We start from the raw sequence: 24,434 nt of genomic DNA on the forward strand, positions 1-24,434 counted from the left end.
AGAAGAGTTTTGTGAACCTAGTTTGGAAAAATGGGGTTAACTAGTAAGAGGAAGTGGGGTAACACTACTTTGCACCAATGAGTTTTGTCCTGGTGCTCTTTTAACTTTTTTAGATGGGTTAAGTTTAGGACTAAGTTTAACTTTACCAAAAAGTTTTTGTGTCCACGTTGAATCGCATTCGTATATAAAAAAAATATTTTATGTTTTTATTATTTTTCTTTTTAATTAGATGTCATTTGTTAATTAGTTTAGTATACGAGTATGATACTAAAAGTTGAATAAGTGATATTCATTCTTATTTTAGTTATAGTATATAAGTTTCATACATTATGATTGTACCATTACTTATTAATCATCTATTTTTAATTATTTTTTATTTTTAAAAAAGTAATAGAAATAAAAATTTAAAAATTAATGATATATTAATTATCCATAAATCTTTACATTCACTTTACAAAAAAAGTTCACATTTTTTATAAATTTATTTTTAATTAAATATTACTTATATATTATAACTTTTTACTACTTTAATTTTTTATATTTATTAATGAAATTTAATAATTAAATTATATTTTGATAAATCTATGATATATTATTATTCACATAATAATTATTTATTTATGAAATATTTAAATATGTATTCACATCCTGAGGTACGTGGGACTAACTCTCTCAACGGACATTTTTTCCATCCACATGACTCGAACCCGGATTCTTACTTAAGGGGAATCAAGCATGTACCACTTGAACTATTTGAACTTAAAAATCATTTTAGCTACTTGTAGATAATGGGTACCCACACAAATACACACAAATAATGAAGATATAAACAATAATAAATGGGTGAGGCTTAGAGGGGAGTGTAGTTTTTCTTTTTAATTTAAAGGTAAATTTATCTTCTTGTAATAAACATAAATATATAAGTGTAGTTATTTATATGACATTTTCTTTGTTATTTGCATCACTTTCCTCTATGATACTAAAGAGAATCTCATTCCTAATAAACATGACATTAATTTCCCCATTTTCATCCATACCTCAAACCCACTAATCTCACCATTCACCCAAATCATTGCCCCACCTTAACCAATGGTCCATCACCACCTTAGTTACTCTCCTTGCTTCCTAGTCGGTATTGCATGATGCACATTGTTAGTGGACAAAGTGTATGAGTTTGATACACTGTTATTATATTATCATCATTCATCTTTAATATTGATTAGAATGAGACGCGGTAATTAGTATTCCCTTAAAAAGATTATAAGTTTATAACCATTAACCAATAATAGTAATTTCAAAGTGATAAGTTTTGGAGCAAGAGAATGAGATCACATGTGTAATGTATTTATGTATTTTTCGCCCTTTAATTAATGCCAAAGAACATGTGTTTGAGTTGTTGTTCCTGATAGGACTGCTGTGTGTGCTTTGTATGGGTTACCTACTTTGTGTGTTGGCATCAAAGCTGTTTTTGCCATAAAAGAAATAGTTGGTCTGCAACACACAAACCGACGAGTTATTCAAATTAGAGAATAATGTATTTTATCGTATCAGGAAATAACTTATCTCCTATAGCTAGTAAAAACGTAACATGTGTGCTATTTTTTTATTTTTAAAAATATTTTTATAGAAAATTGTGAAACTTATCTCTTTATACAATGAGATACTCCATTCCCTTCAAATTATATATGAAATTCACTTTGCACCATCCCATTTTTATTTCCCATTTTACTATAAATGAGAACAGATTTTATTGAAATTGATTAATATTAAAAGATAAATATATATAACTGTTTAATTAATCATGTGACTGTAAATTACATTTTAATCTCATTTTATGTTATGACTGAAATTTTTTGTTCTCATAATTTTTAAATGAGAATTATCATCTCTTACTTCCCCTAACTTTTAAAAATGAACAGAGATAAAAAATAAAAATAAAGGATAGATAGAAATAGTGTGATTTATTGTATGTAAATTATCACATTTTAATTGTTTATGAAACACTCCTCTGTAATATATGTTGATACTTTTTGTCACTAGTACAAGACTACAAGGGCAAGTTTGTTTTGTCCCCTGAAGAGCGGGCCCAAGGCTGACCCAGTTTCAGTGATATTTTGTGACACAACAACTGAACGAAGGCCCAACCACTATCCATCACATTAAGATAGACAAATAGTTTAAGTACAAGTACAGGTAAGTATGGATCAGGTAAAAGTCTGTTTCTTATTTGATCCTAAATGTTTATGGATTAATTTTTAAACTTGGACTTAAATCTAGATCTGAAAGTAACCCAACTCTAAATAACGACTGATTTATCATTTGAACTTGGACTCATCCCAAGAACCGATTAATCATAATGGATATCTATCTTAGAGAAAGTCTTCTTATTATTACTTATTCTTATGGATATGTAAGTTATCATATAAAATGGTATATGTATGTATATTATTGATCATGTATATATCATCAAAAATTTAGAGAATCAATTATATTTCGCTTAAAGAGATGTCATTACTTTGTAAACAATAGAATAAAGACACACACATGACGACATGAGTGAGTGATCATGGACCAGATCAGGTCGAGTCATGTTTATCCCCTATCTGACCCTAAATATTGTATAAATCTAAATTTGAACTTGACTCTAAACTCAATGAGACCCGACCATATTCAGACCTGATCATATTCAGGTCATATTGATTGAGCAGGTAGCACCAATTCCTGTTCACCTCTAAGTACAAGGGCTTATGCATATTGATTTCGAAAGCTAAGCTTATCTATCTTTTATGAATATAGTATCTATTTATTGTAAGTGGAACAATTTATACATAATTAACACATCATATATCTTTCATTTGAATTTTTTTTTATGAAAATAAATGATATTTAAATATGAATGATGAATGATATAATAATAATATATAGAACACATACATTTTCTTATCTTTTACTAATGAATATAAACCTCACTAAATACATTATATTATTATTGTGCTACATTTTCCTTGGATACCACACTACTGCTGAATATAGTATGTTTTTTTCTAATTTCAGATAATTAATCAGCCAAAGTTCATAAGAAAACAATGATGTACAATAAATCTTGGGAAACTTTATGCTCATATACAAAATATCTAGAAACAAGTTGAACCACATGACAAAATTATGCACTGGTCATTTACTGTTCACACACATAATCCAAAGTTTCAGGATTCAGTCTCGCTACAATGTTTGTTGGAATATCCTGGTATCAAAAAACATAATTATTAATTTTTAATTGGAGACAAGTTGAAAAAGATAAACCAACAATGGACAGAGAAATTTCCTAGTATACCTAAAAAGTTGGGTCTTCAAATTACTATCATTCCTTATTTTCATCAATGTTGAGCTCAAAGAAAGGATAAGAGGGCATGTGTTACCCACCATTTCAAATGAGTCATCTTGAAACAACAACTCTTCTACTAACATTACCTAAACAATTGATCAATGACAAAAAGTATTTATGAAGTAGTCTCACACTATCATATAGAAAATGGATCCTCTCGTTGGAGCATTCAATATCAAACAGACTGTGACATGTAGACTTTAAAAAGAAGTAATATTTCAGATTTTAAAATTTTTTCAGGTAAAAATCATTATAAATGACGAAATAAATATAGGTCTCACATTTTAGTATTGGAAAGGATCCCAACCCTAACATATGATACATAAAGTTTTGGAAATACTACCTTATAGTTTACATGGCAAACTATAGTATTAAAAAATAAAAATTGTAGGGCTTTTGATGAAACAAAATAAAACTATATTATAATTATTGAAAAAAAGTATTGTAGCTTTCAAATGCCTTGTAACAAATTAGATAAATTTTATTTGGAAACCAATATGCTATTACATGTTATTGTGTTTAGTTTTGCTAAATGATTTTAATTTAATTCGGTAGTACATAACTATCTGAGAAGGATCTGTTATCCCAAACTCTGTACCAGACCAATCATATTATGCCACGTCAGTTAAAAAAAATTAAATATTCATAATTTTATCAGTTTTGTTTCATTGTGGTCAGAGACGTAGTTGGGGACAGTAGATCCTGATCCCATAACTATTACCTTTAGTTTACAATCTCTCCACTTTCAACTACCTAGTTTTGTAAAAGATAGTAGTAAATGCGATAAGGTTGGAAAGTTGTCCACATTTTATTCTCTTTGGACGGTAACTCAGAGAGACAGAGATGTTAAACTAACATAAACAACAGAAAGTATATTTAACATAATACACTTTTGTGACTAGCTAGCATTTATTTAAGGAATATAATACTGACCCATTATCAATATAAAGATTCATTATTCATTTTTGATTATTTTTTAAACAAACAATGATTAACAAAAAAAATATAAAACTCATTTATTATCCGCCCATTCAATTTTTTTTCCGGTATTTGATGTAAATGTAGTATCTCCGTGTCTTGCGGCTGCGCATAATGGTGGCAGAAAGGAGCTGGTGCCAGAATGGAAATCACGTTGAGGATTTCCAAAGCACGTGGGAAGCATGCATCTCTGTTCTATTCCTCTAAATCTTTGTACTTTCTGTTTCACCGCATAATTGTTTAATTTCAGTTTCAATTAGTTAATTAAAAATATGTTTTTGGCATGAATACTATGTTCAGTTTGTTTTGGGGTTCAAACTTCAGTGAGGAACACATAACTCTTTTTTAAGTGTTATGGACAATGTTAATATTTTAAATAATTTTATTCATACAATAATATAAAATAATGGATTTAGTTTTGATTAAATAATTGCTGATTATTTCATAAGCTAACATGTATTAACAGAAAATAGAAGAGAAAAATAATTAGAGATAACAACTTGAATCACCCTTTGAAGCCCATCACTTTGAATCTGATCACATACATGCATCACTTTTTTTGTCATGTTAAGATATTGCAAATAGAATAATAAAAATATAAAAACATCCATCGAAAATTTTAATTTCAAAGTAAAATATTGTATTTTGATCAAAATATTCCTAATATTTCTTAATTTCCAAATATGGAAAGAATGAAATATTAAAATCTTGAGGAAAAAGGTTATTGGTGAGCATAAGACTTTGATAGTGCCTATCAAATCATAGATTTTCTTATAGTAAGTAGTTGAAGGATGATATATAACGTATGTATATATATTTTTAAAAAGGCATTCCTATACGTAATTTTCTTCTTTCAATTTCTTTATGCATATTCAATTTTCAATATTCCTTTCCCAAATCATCAGCTAATTTCCCAGATTAATTTCCACGAAGTGACAAACGAATAAAGAAAAACTTAACAACCTCATGAGAAAATGATTATGTTAAATAACTTCTATTGGAAAGTGGGGCAATTTGCCTGTAAAGACACATTAAAATTAACCTCAATTTTATAACAAAAAATAGAGATGATTTCATACTGTTGGTATTGTTAAATAGAATGTGATAATAATTAGTATTGAGTTGTGAGGAATATTTTAATCGAGATATATCTTCTTGATGAAGGGATAACCTATTTGTATTTGTATGTTTATATATTTTATTATGGTGGTTATTACAATTATTTTCCTAATTTAGTGGTATGTAATTAAACATATCCACGTTACTTAAATAACATATATCACTAACATAATACCCACCAATCATAAATATTAGCTCTTGCATGCTCTACACGAATAATATTCAGCATGCTCAACATTGGACTAACCCTAAGTCCAACATATAAGAATCATTAAACACGTGAATCCCAAACAATAATATGAACCTTAAAAAATAATATCAAATTATCCATGCGGATTAGCTTGCCAAAAAAGGGTTATCAAGGATGATGGTGCCATTATTTGAGTATTGCTCAATTTGAGATTAGTTGTTCTATTTTATATGGTGCTCTAGGTGTAGCTTATTTCTTAGCTTTTATGATGTAAATGTAAGTATATAAATTTTCCTAACACATTGTTTATAATACTTTATTGATATGTATATTTGTAAGGTAGGAATAATAAGACTTGCATATGTTTATGTGTCTATATAATATCAACCTGAAAATGATCACCTATCTCAAATAATATCTCATTCTTTGTTTCGGATTAATGATATATCGCCACATGAATAAAAGATAATGTTAAAAAATAAAAATAATATTATAATTAATTCGGGACACGGAATGAGATACTATTTGAGACGAATGATCTCTATCCATACCAACTTAGCAATATCTTCCCGAAAATTTATTTCCAATACAATCTCTATTTCTATTTGTTTATGGATTTTGATATACCACATCACATCCATAAAATAACAAAGTCATAATCCTCATGCAAGGGTTAATTTGTTCAAGCATCAAAATCCTCATGTAAGGGTTGATTTCACTCTTCTCCATGACACCAACAACAACAAAGTCATAATCCTATATCTTTTTTTGTAATTATTTTAGTTTTAAAAGTTTCTTGGCTATTAGAGTTTTTCTTTACCCTATTGGTTTGAGTTACTAGTTACTAGAAACTAGAGTGTTATGAATGAATTGGGTCCACTAGGACCGTCCAAGTGGGTCGTTAACTTTTCCATGTTGAAAAAATGGGTGCACATATATAAAACTTGCACGCTTCATGGCGTTAGTTAATCCTAGATATCTGTATTATCTTAGAAGCCACGCATCCCTAAATTTGTCACCCATATATATAGTTTTAATTAATTAAAACTTAACTAAAAACATAAACTAAACAATAGAAAAACTTGCATTAAGATACATATAATACGATATTACATTTAGAGATAAATGCATTTATGTTTGTTGGTGCTATCATTTATGATTAAATTTTAATTAAAATTTAACATTTAATGTGTTAGCAAGATTTAATTAATTGTCTTAACTTATATTGTTCTTCATGCGAGTCTTTCTCTAGCTTTATATGTTGTTATTAGATTGTTGGGAATGTAATGTCTTCTGGTATAAGGAGATAAGTTATCTTCTCAAACCAGTAAATCATGTCATGTTTCATCATTTTCTATAAAAATATTTTTAAAAATAAACAAAATAGCACATATATCACATTTTTAATGGTGGTAGAGAAAGTAAGTTATCTCCTTATATAAGGAGATACATTATTCTATGTTATACTTACTACGAGTGTTAATTATTTTGCCATGTCATGCACAATTGTGATATATCACGTAAAGGCAAAGCAATCGCAAGTGTACACTACGATTTCTCTTGTGATTAGGTTAAGGGTCTTACTCATATATAAATGGTGCTTCTAAGTGAACGAATCTTATAGTGGTGAAGCTAATTAAGATATTTGTAGAGTGGTAAGTGGAATATTTTATATTTCCTTGTAAGAGAGTTTAGGATGTTTTAGAGAATTCTAGCCACCTTTTTTTTTCTTCTAGGAAAAGTGATTAATTTAGTAGGAGAAACATGGAGAAATTAAATGGGTTGAGCCACCTTTACATGATGGTGTTTCTTCATAATTTCTCATCTTGTATGGTGGCACCAGCCATAACTGATGTAACAATGGGAGCACTTTGTCCAGGAAAAGATGAATGCTCAATTGCTATCTACCTCACTGGTTTTCAACAAGCGGTGAGTAATTTCACCAAATTATTGCATACAAGTAACACCACCATCTTCATTCATTCTTCTTTCAATTTGAGGTTTGGGTTCCTTTTTTCCTCTCTATAAATTCATTAATTAATTAGTGATTAGATGTGTATATTCATTATACTAGTGTTAGTGCTATTGGAAGAAATTGTGATATCTTAGTTCTTGTATACTTCAATCAAGACTTTAATTATAATAGCAATATTCATGGAGGAAGTATGAAAATATTTTCGTACAAAATATCATTTTTATTGTTTACTATTTATATGGATTATACATTTCAATCACATCTATACAAATTGAAAAATTAACTCAATTAATAGTTACAAATAAATGAAATATATAACTTAGTAGTTAGCAGTCTCTCTTCATCTTGTACTCACCCCTACAATGATCGACTCCATTGATTGTTTGATAGAATTGGCGTGTGTGTCTCAGACTAAACATATTTTAACAAATAATATAACATATTACTAATTATTTTTTTTTATAATTTATATGACAATATCTGAATGGTCCAAAATAAGTAATGAGGCACCCTTAGAGATAAATATCTTTTTTCTTATGGATTCTTTAGCCTCTATTTGTTTAGAAAGAATTAGTAAAGGAAGAAGAGAGTTGAAGGAGAATGATAATATTTCTCTGATTTGGTCGGAGAGTATAGAGAGAAAGAAAATAGAAATGGTGAGACTCACCTACTTTTAATTTCTTCTTTTATGTGAGAAGAAATGGTAAAGGGGATAGTATTTTCGCAATTATAATAGCACTCTTAGCTTTATCAAATCCTGGTTATTATTTAAATTTAAAGGATAAAATTATCTTTTTCTTAAAAACACATTTTCTCTCCCTCTTAATTCTTTTATATTTTTTCCTACCTACCAAACAACCCTACAATCAATGTGATGCATCCTTTTCCCATACTCTTTCGTTTTTCGATGTTCTTGTCTATATGGTCAAGACAGAGCACTACAAAATATTTCATATGGGTTTGCACTTTCTATGGCCCTTTTAAATTGGGCCACTTATTAGGCAATGGGTGTTTCCTAATCAATTTTTATTGGACCAAATGGGAATATCACCAAAACACAATGAATAGTTTATATCATTACATTCAATTGAGAACTTTATGTTAAAATTTGGTCTCAATTAAAGTACAAAAATACTCTATTGTGCGAAACTTCTATTGTGCGAAACTTCACCACGTCCGTTCCATGGATTTAATTGCATATAGATTTAAAATTTAACGTTTATCATCTATTATATTAAGGAATAAAGAAAATTATTCTAACATTTTTCCTGTTTATGTAATTTAAAATAAACATTTGAAATGCACGATGCCAATCACTCTTTTCATGACCTTTATTTTATCCCCTTTTAGTTCTTATATGCAAATGTATTTCATAGCTTCCAAATAATTATTCCGTTCCATGAATTGTTTAGATGTCAGGACTTGGAACGCTTATGATGATGCCTCTGTTGGGTAGTTTCTCAGACAAGTATGGGAGGAAAGCCATTCTCACACTCCCTATGACCCTCACAATTATTCCCTTGGGTATACTCTTGCATCAAATCTCTTCCTTTCTTTTATTTCCTTCCTCTTGCATCATTAGCATAGTTTAAATTTCATTTTAGAGTTTGTTTGGGAGTTGAATTTTGGAGGGGAATGAAGGGAAATGGAAGACTTGGGAGTCATTTCACAAGTGTATTTTATAGTTCTCAAGCCTTTTCATTTCTTTTTTTTCACCTTCAAGATCCAACTCCTAGACTAACACTTAAGAGTCTGTTTGCAAGTTAATTTTTGGAGGGGAATGAAGAAAAATAGAAGATTACATCTTACAAATATATTTCATGGCTTTCAAACATTTGTGTTCCTTACCCTCCAAAAACCAAATCGGTAGCTACTATCAATTAAATTATAACGGATTGCTGTTTGAATCACAGGCATACTAGCTTATAGCCAGACAAGAAGATTCTTCTATTTGTACTATGTATTTAACGTTCTCTTTTCCATGGTTTGTGAAGGAAGCGTTCCTTGCCTCTCTCTAGCTTACGTGGTAAAATAATATTACTCCTTAATTAAGTTCATTTGTTATATTTTAAAAAGTGTTGTTAGAACCAGACCAGACCGGATGGTCCGATCGGTTTGACCGCGGACCGGACTTGAAAACGGTTTTGGTTTGCCGTCTTAACCGAATGAGGGTTGGACCGCTTTGAACCGGAGAAAATCCGGTCCGACCGTGTTAAACCCGAATTAACCCGAGAAGTAAACCGAACTGCTCACTTAAAAATAAAAAAAAGGGACAATGCTCTAATATTTTGTTTTACTAGGGTCCAAAAAAAGAAAAAGAGGTATTCTTTTCAAATAATTATACATAATTATTAATTATATAAAGTTTTACATTTATATATAACTATATATTTATAAATAAAAATTATTAATTATGTACGAAATCATCCGGTCAGATCGAACAGTTTAACCGTTTAAACCCGTTAAACCTAATACGGGACCTCTGCCGGTTTGATGTCCGGCTCGGGTTTCACAACATTGATATTTTTAAAGATAAAATTAACTTAAAAATCCATAAGAGATAACTTCAGTCTGCTTCTGTATAATCATGAATATCGTAATTGAGTCTCTCAAATATTGGACAGTTCAATATTAAAATGAGGCCTAGATTAATTTAATAATTTAAAAAATAAAAAATATGTACCATAAATATTTTTTAATAACACATGTTACTATCTCCTCTAATAATACACTCTCCTATATTGAAAAAGATCCATTTTCTCCTATTGATAAAGAACTTATGCTTTCCGTATTTGAAAATAACTTTTCATTTAGTTATATTTGAGAGACTGAATTCCCTAAACAATTGTTAAAAGAGACTCGAATAGTAAAGTGGGAAGAAAAAGATAATAAAAGCCAATCAATCTCATTTCCATATATCTAACACCTAGTATTAAATGTAGAGATGGCAACTTGTGCTAGTAAATGTTTGTAAAAATGTAAGCGGACACAGACATGTTTGTATTAGTTAATGGATAAAATTTAATGTCCTGTTCGTTTTAAAACGGACTTGTGGGCGGCCCACGAGTATTTTTGAATAATTAAAAAAATAAAAAATTCATATAATAAATGAAATTAAATTAAATAAAGTAGTTGAAGATAAAAAATTAACAATTTTTTTGATATTTTATATAAAGCTTAACAAATCGCATTAGATTACAATTTTTTTAGAGATTAAAAAACACATTAGATCATAATTATTTAAAACTTTATTACTTTTTCCTTAAATTATGTTTATGGGTCGCCCGCATGCCCAACGGATATGACCGTAAACTTGGCAGACAAAAAGGGCCTACGAAATGGGCAAATGAGCAAAATTTATATGTCATGCCCACACAAAAATGCAGGATATACGAGTGCGCCCGTGAGCAATGTCCTTTTGCCATATCTAATTAAATGTGAAATATAACTTATAAATCAACCTGCATAATTTATAACTAAATGATTTATTTTATAAATATCAACTAAGTTAAATTATAATTAGAAAGTAAAATAAAAAGGATTTATGATTTTTTTTAATTCCCAGGCAGATAACGTTACAGAAGAAAAACGAGCAAGTGCATTTGGAGTAATTTCAGGAATAGCTTCTGCCGCATTCGTTTGTGGGACCCTATCAGCTCGTTTCTTATCTACCCCCCTTGCTTTCCAAGTATTTACTTTTACACCCAAATCTCTTTCTTCATTTTCTTTATAATTGCAATTTAATCCCTATATTTTCATTTTTTGCACGAATAGCTTTCCACTCTTGTCGCAGTTATTGGAGCAGTGTACATGCGAATTTTTCTTCGGGAATCACTTATCGATCACAACCTTTGTACCCCTTTCATTTCACATGTAAACCCTGCAGTTATTGCTAAAATCGATTGTGAAAAGCCGAAAAGCGATACGCAGTTGTTTAAGGCTTTGCGTTCTTTGAATGATCTAACCTCCTTCTTCAATAGTAGGTATGGCAATAACTAAACATTATAAAAGCTATAAGTTGTTCAATAATTTATGCTTCATTTTTTGGCTTTTAATTTTTTTTAGCAAATCACAAATTCTATCCCAACACATTATAATACAAGTCATGTTAGTTCATTTAATAAATTTCAAGTCATTGCATTTCCCAGCAGTTTTTTCAGTGGTGCAACCCATTTTCTGTGGGGTCATATAATTTATTTTATAATTGTTCACATTTTTCAGTATATTAAGCAACTTTTCTATTTTTCATTTCTTTGGTGCAATTCACCTTTTGTCCTTAAATTGACCCTACTGTTTGTCTACTTTATTTGGCGCTCACTAAACCGAACATCCTTAAATAATTGAAATTACACTTTTAACAGTTCTCATTCAAGCGAATACTTTTAACTGTTTACTCTGTACTTCTAACGAAGCTCACTTTAATGAGAGCGGTTAAATATCACTTTCTCTGAATATGAAAGAAAATAGAGTCGTTGCACTTTCTTCCTCTATCCCCTTCGTGCTCTAATTAGAGAACGGTTCTCTATTTATGGACAAGAACGTATCAGTCTCATCGGTACCAAAATTTACGAACTATCCTCATTTTGTTAAGGATACTGCTGGAGATGCTGTAACACATATAGCATGAGTGAGTCTTGCCTAAAAGACCCTTAATTATACTTATACCATTACATTTTTTTTTTATCGGCAATTGTTAGTATGTTAATATTTTATTGTGGGTGAACCACCACTCTCAACCTCCTTCACTACCATCAAATCACCTTATAACTCCCATTTTTTGTTGATGTGCGACTCGAACCCACAACCTCCTTCACTTCATTCCTTACGACCTTCTTCTTCACCATCAGACCACCTTTATGACTCACATTTACCATTACACTTGACTCTTTTGGAAGGGAATAAATTGTAATTACATTAACCTGTAAGTATAGCCTCTGAATAGAAGGGTGCATAGTGTAATTAACGACGTCGATGTTTACTTTTCTTTCCACTTTTGGTGTTGAACATTCATATAAAGAGCAAGTGTTCTACATTAGATATGTCTATATAACATTTTATGTTGACAAACATGGTTGTTGTTTTTTGCATTATAATCATATATGCATGTTCAAAATTTCAGCCTGACTATTACACAAGCAGCAATTATTGCATTCTTCAGCAACCTTGCAGATGCTGGCCTTAATGGTTCATTGATGGTATTTTATGATTTTCTCCTTTCTTATTTGAGTTCTATCATATAGTTTAGATTTCATATATTTCAATGTTGGTAAAGTTTTATGCATTATTATATCACAGCTAGGGCATTCATTGATGCTTATTCATACTATTTTGGATTTTGAGATGATGATGATGATACATCATACATAGCTTCACTATTGGCTGAATCTGGTTCTCTAGATTCACGCCAAATTGTCAAATATTCGAGCATAATATATGTATATATCTTTACCCATCATATCTCTCTTGGCTTATCGAAGCCATATTCTTCTCTGGGCTTCTGGATCCCTCTACCTAATAGTTTACCGACATTTAATTTTCTCGGATCTTTTATCTTTTTCATTGTGGATCCAAGTTTGTCTGAAATCTATTATTGCATTCTTTCTTTGACAAGTCCATGATAAAACAACCTTTTCCCCCATGCAGTATTACTTAAAGGCTCAGTTTCATTTTAACAAGAATCAGTTTGCTGACTTGATGGTCATTTCGGGGATTGCAGGGAGTGTGTCGCAGGTAGTTTAGGCATTTATATATTTGGTCTGCATATTTTCGTCTCGTAAATCTTCAAATTCTTTGAGTATATTGTGAAGTGTGAACCTAAATATCAAGCATTGGTCCTCACAGCTTATTCTTATGCCCATTTTGGCTCCTACACTGGGAGAGACAAGGCTTCTCTCAATTGGACTTTTTTTCCACTGCATACATGTAAGCATTTTGCTTTCCGTGAAGGCGTGAAATCACAAAATAATAATTCATTCATAAAGTTCTAAATTATCTATATGGAATGTAATGCAGATGTTCATTTACAGCATAGCATGGTCCTTCTGGGTATGTCTTTTGCTAATTTCAAGTTCGCGTATGTTAATTATTTGTCAATGTGGTATAATTATAAGTCAATCTTGTTATAGTCTATTTATTATTTGAGGCTGGTTCTGCTTCTAATACCCCTCTTTGCCAAACCCCCTAATTTTTGTGTTGTATAATTGCTAACATGAGAACGCTGACAGGTTTCTTATGCTGCTGCAATGTTTGCAATATTGTTCTTTTTCGCACAGCCCTGTGTGAGTTTCTTCCCTATTTTATCTTTCTATATGATCCTTTAAACGGATAATTGTTTTCTCCCCTCAGACGCAATGAATTATCTGTTTAGGACATAGTTTTGAGTAATTAATTTTGCATATTGCAGATAAGGAGTATTGTGTCTAAAGAAGTTGGTCCCCATGAGCAGGTATCATATACATGTTAATAGTGCTGATAATATTTCCATGCTATGCGCAAGATGATTTATAATTGGTTTTTCTCCCTCTAACTTCAGATAAAATTGAAATAATAAAGTCTCTGCATAAAATACTTATATTAAGATAAGACTATACTATTATCAACGGTATTGCTATCAGTTTAATGTGAAGACAAATAATTCTTATAGGTTATTTTTCTTGTTTCGGTGTGCGATTTATTTATTTTGTGATGGATGAGCAAAACCAGTACATTTGAATCAATGTATAGGACATGAAGGTTGTTGCAAATTTTTAGGTTAAAGAAAGTCACATTGGCTGTTAATAGACATTTTTATCTGTGAAATTTATGGTTATTCACTTATTCTATAGCGCACATATATTCTACATTTTATGCAAAAATGTTGTTCCAATATAAAGAGTAACTAATTACAAATATGGAAACTACTCAAACTGCATAATTGTAATGGAAATTACTCAAATTGAAATTGGTAAATCGGATCTTAGAGGAGATTTCTTCATCATTGATTTGCACAAGATAACAGTATTGTGTGTAAACAAGTTGGTACTTATGAGTAAGCATCATGATAACAGTATGATTATATAGTAATGGTAGAGAGGTTGGAATCTGTTCAATTATTTTACCCCTCACTTTTCTTCTTTCAGGGAAAGGCTCAAGGTTGCATTTCAGGGATATGTTCAGTTGCGCGTATAGTTTCTCCCTTAGCTTTCACTCCTTTAACTGGTGAGAGGAATGCCACGATGCCCCAAATTAGGTTCAGATTACTAATGAAATTTACTAAGAGCAGTTTCTTTCTCAATTTGCAGCTCTCTTCCTGTCTGAAAGGGCACCTCTAAATTTTCCTGGTTTAAGTATAATGTGCATCGGTTTTGCTTCGGTAAGAACAGAACATATTCTGCTTTATGATTTCGAGTCCATATATCTGTAGTTCTCACTTCTATCAGTTAATCTCCATGATTACATGCTAACTCTGGTGGATACATTGGCTTCATATCTGGATAGTAATTTAGTCTAGGCCCGGTACATGATTGAACCAGGGTGTTCCAATCACAAAATGCAGGAAGACAAAATGAATGCAACTTTATACTACTCACCGAGTGTCTGACTTTTTAAACTTTCGACCAAGGCTAAGACTGAACCTTAGACATTAATGCTAATCTATAATGTTATAATCTAGATCGAATAATAAGCTTCCGTGTTTTCTGATCATACATAAAATACTATTCTCAGATCTAACTCACCTAAGTCAAATTCTTCCATAGGAAACTAGGTGGCAGCTATTTAAATTTGTTTACATGAAGAAACTGGTGTACAAAATATGTGAATCATACTTCGGCTAGATATCTCTATTTTCGCGTCTTTCTGTTAATGTCTGGCTCCTTGTTTGAATTAAATTTTGTTTTGCAGATGGTGTCTTTTGTTCAGAGTATGATGGTTAGAACGGTTCCTCCCATTTTGAGTTAGATCATGAACATTTTCTCAATGTGGAACCACTTCTCTCATACATTCGAACTTGTCTCAACCTTTGCTTTTGATGAGGAAACAAGGTGTTGAAGTATATTCCTGTATGTAAATATTTTTTGTTTGAACATGCTATAATGTAGAATTGTAAATATTGGATAAGCTTTTGTAGTTTTATACTAGTTTGTATGAAATTTAGATCAAAAGATAGGAAGGTAAATATTGGTTCCTAGTTCAATGTATATAGTGTTGAATAATTCTACCTTACACATGTAAGTAAAAGTTTTACAGTTTAATTCTAATATATCACTCACTGTTCATACATTATTATATATATATATAGATACTTGTGTTTATTCTAACAATCCACAGACATGATCTGTATATTTTATACGCTACTAACTTATTAATCATTCAATGTACATAATTATGCCATTAATCATAATTGTGTGCATCCATAACTAAGTGTAAAAGGTGGTATGAAACACTATAAAAAAAAATGGAAAATAATATATCCTTATACTAAATACTCATATTCACAAAAAAATGACATGTGTCATAAGGTGATACTTTATTTATTAGTGATTGGTTTCCAAGTAACATATGTCATTTTCTCGTGGATAGAAAGATTAGTATGAGGATATAGCATTATTCAGGTTTGAGGAAGTCAGAGAGTGAGAGTATGAACATGTGGTGTGGTTATCTTACTGAGACAACAAATAAGTTGATCTTGTTGGAATATTTCAGTAGAGAACAGCAGCATCAGCATCTTCTTCTTTTTTAATGAAAAACAATATTCATATTCATCACAATGCTGGCCACAAATAACGCCTATGTTTAGCCCAATGCATATGATGCTCCTTTTCTCAGAATATATCTAATAATAATTTAGTAACATCACCTTCTTGCAATGCACAACTCTAAATATTTTTTATTCCAATCTTTCACTACACAACACCATCTTATTCTTTTTTTTAAAGAAAATTTCAACTCAATGCGCGCCACAAATAACGCATCCAATCACTAAGCTGCAGCGAATGATCGTTTTCATATAAAAAATCTATAATACTTTTCGTAATAAATAATATTCCATTCATTCCAATTTAATTATCATCTGTTATTTAAAAGAAACATTAATGTTTTCTATCTTATTTGCCCCTCTGCCTTATATTAAGATACACTAATTCAACAATCTCCTGCTATACATGGTCTAGTGATGTAAAGTCCCACCAGATCACAGAATGACTAGAATGTCAAATGTTTGATTTCTGTGAGTGACACTTGTTGGAAATGACAGTCATGTATCTCGAAAGAGATTAGTTCCTGATTCCAAAGGTGAAAAAATATTATTAATAATACAAAAATTCAACACTCTTAAAATTGGAAATAATGTTAAAGACCTTAATAGACAATATTAACATTTTTCATGTACTTAGAGCGTAGTGGTAGTGGTCAGAACTGGATTGGCATGAGTATAAATGTATAAACTATAATATTCCTATAGTATCCTTTATTGCTTGGCTAGCTTTCTAAAATCAGTTACCCACAAGGGACAGTATATTCAACATGGGAATGGTCCAAGACATAATCTATATCCTCTGTAATGTTGGAAATGAAGTGATCATGAATGGGATCCAATAATCTTTTGGTTTGTGCAGCCACCTTCCTGAAAAGGGAGATTTTCCTAACAAGAGCATCTGGTTTATGTTCAGTTATTTTAGGAATGCAAATTAGACCCTTTAATCATTGCCTTTGCCAGCATCACAAATCTGAAACTCTGTTGTTGGGGATCTATAATTAAAATCAGCAATAGGAGAATTAGTTCTCTTGGTGATAGATTTCATTTTATTCTCCTAGGGCTCACCCTTTTTATATACTAATTTTTTACTATAATTCAATTCACTCATTAAAACAAAATATATATGCCTTTTCAGAGTTGACATAAATAGATCATTCAATAATGTTACAAGTATAAGTAACTTCTTCTACAATAAATTATATTATTTTTAATCCCCCACTTCCTTTCTATTTATTAATTAAAATTTATCCAAAAACTTAATAATATAAGATGATTAAAAGATAAATGATTCTATTTTTGGATAAAGATATTCTGTCATAAAAAAAAGACAATGTTCTCATGTCCCTAACCAATAATATTTCTTAAAATAATATATAATATTAATTTAAAAAAATTCTGATTAAGTAATGCATTTTGATTGACTTGACATATTATTGGAGACACCAATGAGTATAGGAGATTTTCACCCTCGATAATAATAATTGTTGAAAGATATATCCACATACTTCGAAATTAATTAATCCCTTATTTAAAAGGTAAAAAATTCACTTGATAATACGAAATAAAAATCATTGAATACATGCCAAAAAGAGTAGAAAGACCAAAATATAGTTTTATAACATGTTGGGTATGGACTCACCCAAAGTTGTTGTTAGTTGTAACTGATATAGGACATGTAACATGTCTCCTCCTCTGAATCATGTTTACCATCACCACGCGCTCTCAATGTTAAATATAGATCCAAACCAAAACGAGAATGTGCATTTCCTTCTATTTCCTTCTATTCCCATCTACCTCATTTTCTATTAACTACTATTAGTACCATTTTTCATTACCAGAGAGGCGCGTGGCTTTCGGTTTCAGAATTTTGAAACATAAATAACGATGAAACAGTAACACCCAGCCATGCCTTCTGTGATAGTGAGCGTTTGAATAAAGCTTTTTGCGTTATTCAAACGCTCCTATCACACTTTCTCTCTGTCAAATTTTAAGCTGTTAAATCTAACGGTGGTTTAAGATGGGTGGTGATAGCAAATCGGAGAACGCCGTGTATCTTCACGGCACCTTGGATTTGAATATCGTGGAGGCTCGTTTTCTACCGAACATGGACATGTTTTCGGAGCGGTTTCGTAGATTCTTCTCTGCTCTAAATACGTGTAGCGCTTCGTTTACCGGAAAAAGGAGGAACCGTAGTCGCCGGAAAAAACGCAAGATTATAACGAGTGATCCATACGTCACCGTTTGTCTCTCCGGTGCCACCGTGGCACGCACACGTGTCATATCTAATTCTCAGAATCCTACGTGGAATGAGCATTTCAATATCTCTCTGGCTCACCCAGCCTCTCAGGTTAGAAATAATTCTATGATTCTCAGCTAATGCCGTTGGGTTATGTGTCAATGAGTTAAAATCGGAACAGTGTGTTTGCAAGTTGAGTTTTATAACCGATGAGATGATTTTGCCTTTTTCTTCCAAAAATCAACTCGTAAAGAGAGCTAAATGAAATGACAACAGCAAACACATCACACCGCAATTGCAATTGCGGTGTGATATCCATTCACAATGATGTGACCGCAACATAACTGCACCGCATTTGGATCACAACACAACGGCATCAATTTCAACAATATGTTTGCCGCAATCTGCTTGGCAATGTCCACAATCACATTAACCGCGACCACAATTTAAACCACTGAAAAGATAGTTAAAACTATGTCATCTTATTCAAAATAACAAGTAATAATTTCTCTTCTCAGGTTGAATTCTACGTCAAGGACAATGACATGTTCGGCGCTGATTTGATCGGAGTTGTAACCATCTCTGCCGAGAGGATCCTCACCGGAAAAACTCTTTCCGACTGGTTTCCGATTATCGGTTCATTCGGTAAACCGCCGAAACCGGATTGCGCAATTTGGCTTGAAATGAAGTTCACTAGATGTGAGGATAGTCCTATCTACAAAAACATCGTGGATCCAGATCGTTTTGCGGTTCGGGATTCGTATTTTCCGGTTCGGCATGGAGGTTCGGTGACGCTGTATCAGGACGCGCATGTTCCGGATTCGATGTTACCGGAGATTGAATTGGATGAAGGGGTTGTGTTTGAACAAGGGAAATGTTGGGAAGATATGTGTCATGCAATTTTGGAAGCGCATCATTTGGTATACATTGTAGGTTGGTCAATTTATCATAAGGTGAAATTGGTGAGAGAACCAACAAAGCCATTGCCTAGTGGTGGGAATTTGAGTTTGGGGGATTTGCTCAAATACAAATCACAAGAAGGTGTACGAGTTTTGCTCTTGGTTTGGGATGATAAAACTTCTCACAGTAAATTTGGAATTAACACTGTAAGTATATTTTCATGGACAATGCTAGCATTTTAACATTGTAAATTTATCAGTTAGAGCATAGGGAAAGAATCAATAAATGGTAAGTATTTATGTGGAAGTGATCTATTGAAGATTGAAATGTACTTTCTCAATAAACTTGTTACTAATTTAGTCAACTTTACTAGTTAATCGACCCTAGATTGTAAATAAAATAGATTAGGTTCACTCATGTGTTTGTTGGTTTTCATTATTATTTTTTACATTAAGCCTGTTACTTCAAACATATTATATCCTCCTAATAAATTACAATAAAAAGTGAACTACCCACATGAAACTCAGGATTTTTATACTAAGGATTTCACATTACTAATTTTGCTGTTATTTTACTTTTAGTGAGCCTTGCACATTCAAGATTCATAATCATTTAGGCATTTTTCCTTTTAAAAAACAGGCTTTTTATGCAGAAAAAATCGCGTCTCACAATTTTATGTTTACTTGGTTGTACTTCACTAAGAGCATTTGTTTATTAAGGAAAAAAAGGTTGAAATTAGGTGAATATACAAAAGTTCATTACTCACATTTATGTGTTTGTTTGATTGAGATTACTTTGAACCTTTATCTGGAAAAAAAGTTGAAATCCAGCTTTTTTTTAACTTGTTTAAAGTTTCTGCCGAATTATGTTTTGGATAATCCTAAAGATTACTTTGATTGCAGACTGGAGTAATGCAAACTCATGATGAAGAAACTCGAAAGTTTTTCAAGCATTCTTCAGTTAATTGTGTGCTGTCACCTCGATATGCGAGCAGTAAGCTTAGCATTTTCAAGCAGCAGGCATGCTTTATACTACTGTTTAGTATTTTTCCCTGATCATTTCATGTTTCTGTTAAAAATGTTCTCTATATTTGATCACACTTTCAATATTTGCATAAGATTACTCTAGTTTTATATATGCAGAGGAAAAACTTCATTTAATCTTTTCATAGATGTGTTATTACTGGGCACCCTTTCATGTTATAGTGCACAAGTTCCATACCTGGCATATGTAAACTTAAAAGTTAAAACTGTTTCTCTAACAATCAATAATTGGTTTTTGTGAATCCCAACAGGGATCTTATAAAGGAAAATATTATTTTGGTTTTTAAAAATCGAAATACCTCTTGACTATATCATGTACCTCAAACTACAGGTTGTTGGAACCCTCTTCACGCATCATCAGAAATGTGTGATTGTGGATACTCAAGGGCATGGCAACAATAGGAAGATAACCACATTTATAGGTGGCCTTGATCTATGTGATGGCCGGTATGATACACCTGAGCATAGAATTTTTCGTGATCTTGACACTATTTATGAGGATGATTATCACAATCCCACGTTTTCTGTAAGTTCATTATCTTTGTGAATACTTATACATTAGTTAGAAGTTATGAACATTCCTAAACCTACATGGATAGGTCCTTTTCTTTTGAACAAGACTTTCCAGTTCCTTTTTAACAAATGTATTCTTCTGCGGGCATTGTTTTTGGCATATGTTTAGTTGTTTATGTGTTAAAGGTCGCGAGAGAAAATTTTCATCCCATGCTAGAAATCTAAGGATGTTATTGGCACTTCACATGGCTCGTGTACACTTACCAACTGATATTTCTTTTATCTTCCACTTTAATAATAGGCTGGAACCAAGGGTCCGAGGCAAGCATGGCATGATTTACACTGCAAAATTGAGGGCCCTGCTGCATATGATATACTCACTAATTTTGAGCAGCGCTGGAAAAGAGCTTCCAAATGGTCTGAGTTGGGTCAAAGGTTCAAAAGAGTATCTCACTGGCATGATGATTCCTTGATTAAGTTAGAACGCATCTCTTGGATTCTTAGTCCTTCTGAATCAACTCCAAATGATGATCCTGAATTATGGGTTTCAAAGGAAGATGATCCTCAAAACTGGAATGTTCAGGTGACCAGTTCATTGCCATAAAAGTAAAACTTCGATTTGCTTTGGTCCCCTTTCAACCTTGAATTTGTTTACTGATATTTATTCATGTTATTCGTAGGTTTTTAGATCCATTGATTCTGGTTCTTTGAAAGGATTTCCTAAGGATGTACTTGAAGCTGAGGCTCAGGTTACTTTAAATCTTTAATAAGATGATTTTATCCAAGATCGAGTTGGTCTATAAATAAATATAGCCTTTGGGTTTCCCTGTCTCACTAATTTCTATTTTATTGCTTTTCATTGCAGAACCTTGTTTGTGCAAAAAATTTGGTCATAGACAAAAGTATTCAAACAGCATACATACATGCGATTAGATCTGCTCAACATTTTATTTATATTGAGAATCAATATTTCATTGGATCATCCTTTGCTTGGCCATCTTACAAAGAAGCAGGTTTTTTCAGAATAATGGTGTTTACTCATGTAACTTGTTGCATTTGCTTAACTTTAATTGCTCATTATTAATGTTTAGGCACCTATGAGGCTATGACTAGTACTTAGTATGTCAAGTATGCATGCTTCTCTACTTGTAGCTCTAGAGCAATAACAGTCTTTTGCTCAAAGTGTGAATTGAATAACTGCTTAACACATATGATTAATGACAAATTTGCTCAAAATGATTATGTGTTACCTTAAATGTATACCTCATTTGAAAAATCCTCAAAATAATTGGCCATGCTGTTTTACCTCAAGGAGATCTTGTTCATTACATCCTACCTGATGGATAAGGCTTGATTGTCCTTGTTGATCTTTTCATTAATTTTGTTTCATAGTAGTATCTTGAATTATCATATATTCCATTCAATGGTCAGGTGCGGATAACATAATTCCGATAGAATTGGCACTGAAGATAGTCAGTAAGATAAGGTCGAAGGAGAGATTTACAGTTTATGTTGTTATCCCATTGTGGCCTGAAGGTGTCCCTTCTTCTGTCTCAGTGCAAGAGATTCTCTTTTGGCAGGTAGTATAGTCTAAAATTTGTAGTTCAAAACTTTGCATAGCATAGAGACATTTAAGAATAATTTCGTTCACATTTCCAGGGACAAACTATGCAAATGATGTACAAAATCATTGCTCGGGAGTTAAAATCTATGCATCTTGACAATAGCCATCCACAAGATTACCTCAATTTTTACTGTCTTGGAAACAGAGAGAAGTTTAGAACTGATGTTTCAACTTCAAATAATTCATCTACAAATAATGGTGACACGGTAATTATTGAAAATATTTTTCTGAATTCTGGTGCATTATTAACAGAATGAACCACAAAGACCTAGCCATGTAACATGTATTAGATGAAATTTATACTTTATGTTAGTGATCCATACCCATCTCTACTATATGCTCCTTGTACTAGTTATGCATTTTGCACATTTCATACCTCTATCTGTATATATACAGCTTCATATTTGCACATTTTCACCATCTAATTTTCACTGGGCATATACCTATACTTGAACTCTGTCACAAGCATATATGAGAGGAATCTGCCTATATGTGATCTATAAACAGGATTTTTTTCATTTTCTTTTGTTCCTCGGCCTCGGTTATCTTTGAGCATACCTTCAACACCGATATTGGTTTAGTTACACTCTGCAACTAAATCTTTTTGTAATGATCAGCAGGTTTCAGCTTCACAAAAGTTCCAACGGTTTATGATTTATGTACACGCCAAGGGAATGATAGTGGATGATGAATATGTGATGCTTGGTTCTGCCAACATCAATCAAAGATCTTTGGCAGGATCAAGAGACACTGAGATAGCAATGGGTGCATATCAACCCCATCATACATGGAGTAAAAAAAATGGACATCCACATGGTCAGGTCGGTATAATAATTCATAAAATCATACGCTGCAAAGTGTAAATACAACTACATAGTTTACTTTAACAAGGACTCATTTGATTGCGGATTTGCAGGTATATGGTTATAGAATGTCCTTGTGGGCAGAACACATGGGGATCATAAATGATTGCTTCAAGGATCCTGAAAGTTTGGATTGTGTAAAAACTGTGAACAAAATTGCCGAAGACAACTGGAAGAATTACACGGCTGACGAATTTACCCCATTGCTTGGTCACCTAATGAAATATCCCATCAGTATAGATGCAAATGGGAAGGTAAGCGCCTTACCGGGATTTGAGTCTTTCCCAGATGTTGGAGGGAAAGTACTTGGTTCGCGGTCTACTCTTCCCGATGCTCTAACGACATAGGCTATAGACTTCTCAATCTCTATGTGAAATGAGTGACCGTGCTAGAAAAAGTGAGGAACATGGATCGCTGGTGGCGCTTGGCAAATTAAGTTAAAGTGGCCTTGGCCAGAATTTTGAAACATCTAATAGGCTGTGAATTGTAATTACTGATTACTGATTGCATGGCACAACCTCGTTGTAAATGTGTATTGATTATTCTTTTCCACATATATATCAGATGTATAATATACCATTATAACTTAACTCAATTATCCCATCAGACCCAATTACCCAAAGGTTTCAACAATGATGCTTATCAGTTATCACTGTTTCAGAAGTGCTTTACACTTCAGTATCATATTCAGTAGAGTAAATGTTGGTTTTCATCCTCTAAGTATGATCAAATTTGTCCATCCATTATAACTTTGAAAGGGAAAATGATATATCCTCCTACTATATCCTTCTACGAATCCTCCTACCTACAAGAAGATGATATGTTCTACAATAAGATACTTTAATTATTAATGATAGGATTACAAGTGACATAT

General features: G+C 31.9%; 2 protein-coding genes across 3 annotated transcripts; both read left to right on the top strand.

Annotated features, from left to right (window-relative positions):
• On the top strand, positions 7,321-15,814 carry LOC109343983 (hippocampus abundant transcript 1 protein). 2 transcript variants are annotated; one of them, XM_019582534.1, is made up of 14 exons: positions 7,321-7,601; positions 9,060-9,171; positions 9,561-9,673; positions 11,213-11,335; positions 11,422-11,630; positions 12,764-12,842; positions 13,291-13,377; positions 13,489-13,569; positions 13,660-13,692; positions 13,872-13,925; positions 14,051-14,092; positions 14,766-14,844; positions 14,928-14,998; positions 15,529-15,814. In XM_019582534.1, exons 1-14 carry the CDS (start codon positions 7,437-7,439, stop codon positions 15,583-15,585), a joined length of 1,305 nt encoding a protein of 434 aa, XP_019438079.1. In that variant the 5' UTR covers positions 7,321-7,436; the 3' UTR covers positions 15,586-15,814. The 2 variants fall into 2 exon arrangements, with proteins under 2 accessions (XP_019438079.1, XP_019438080.1); XM_019582535.1 differs by having other exon boundaries at positions 7,323-7,601; positions 12,767-12,842.
• Positions 18,171-24,166, top strand: LOC109343985 (phospholipase D delta-like). The gene is made up of 11 exons (XM_019582536.1): positions 18,171-18,728; positions 19,136-19,723; positions 20,420-20,536; positions 20,892-21,086; positions 21,375-21,656; positions 21,754-21,822; positions 21,939-22,086; positions 22,505-22,653; positions 22,733-22,903; positions 23,318-23,518; positions 23,614-24,166. The coding sequence occupies exons 1-11, from the start codon at positions 18,399-18,401 to the stop codon at positions 23,905-23,907; spliced, it is 2,544 nt and encodes an 847-aa protein (XP_019438081.1). The 5' UTR covers positions 18,171-18,398; the 3' UTR covers positions 23,908-24,166.

Source organism: Lupinus angustifolius, chromosome LG03, assembly GCF_001865875.1.
Source record: "Lupinus angustifolius cultivar Tanjil chromosome LG03, LupAngTanjil_v1.0, whole genome shotgun sequence".
In the NCBI taxonomy this organism is placed as follows: domain Eukaryota; kingdom Viridiplantae; phylum Streptophyta; class Magnoliopsida; order Fabales; family Fabaceae; genus Lupinus; species Lupinus angustifolius.

Coding starts and splice junctions, on each gene's coding strand:
- LOC109343983 (XM_019582534.1), top strand. CDS start 7,437: ATGGAGAAATTAAATGGGTTGAGCCACCTTTACATGATGGTGTTTCTT. Junction 11,336..11,421: donor CTACCCCCCTTGCTTTCCAA/GTATTTACTTTT, acceptor TTGCACGAATAG/CTTTCCACTCTTGTCGCAGT. Junction 12,843..13,290: donor GCCTTAATGGTTCATTGATG/GTATTTTATGAT, acceptor TCCCCCATGCAG/TATTACTTAAAGGCTCAGTT.
- LOC109343985 (XM_019582536.1), top strand. CDS start 18,399: ATGGGTGGTGATAGCAAATCGGAGAACGCCGTGTATCTTCACGGCACC. Junction 21,087..21,374: donor ATCACAATCCCACGTTTTCT/GTAAGTTCATTA, acceptor CTTTAATAATAG/GCTGGAACCAAGGGTCCGAG. Junction 21,823..21,938: donor TACTTGAAGCTGAGGCTCAG/GTTACTTTAAAT, acceptor TTTTCATTGCAG/AACCTTGTTTGTGCAAAAAA.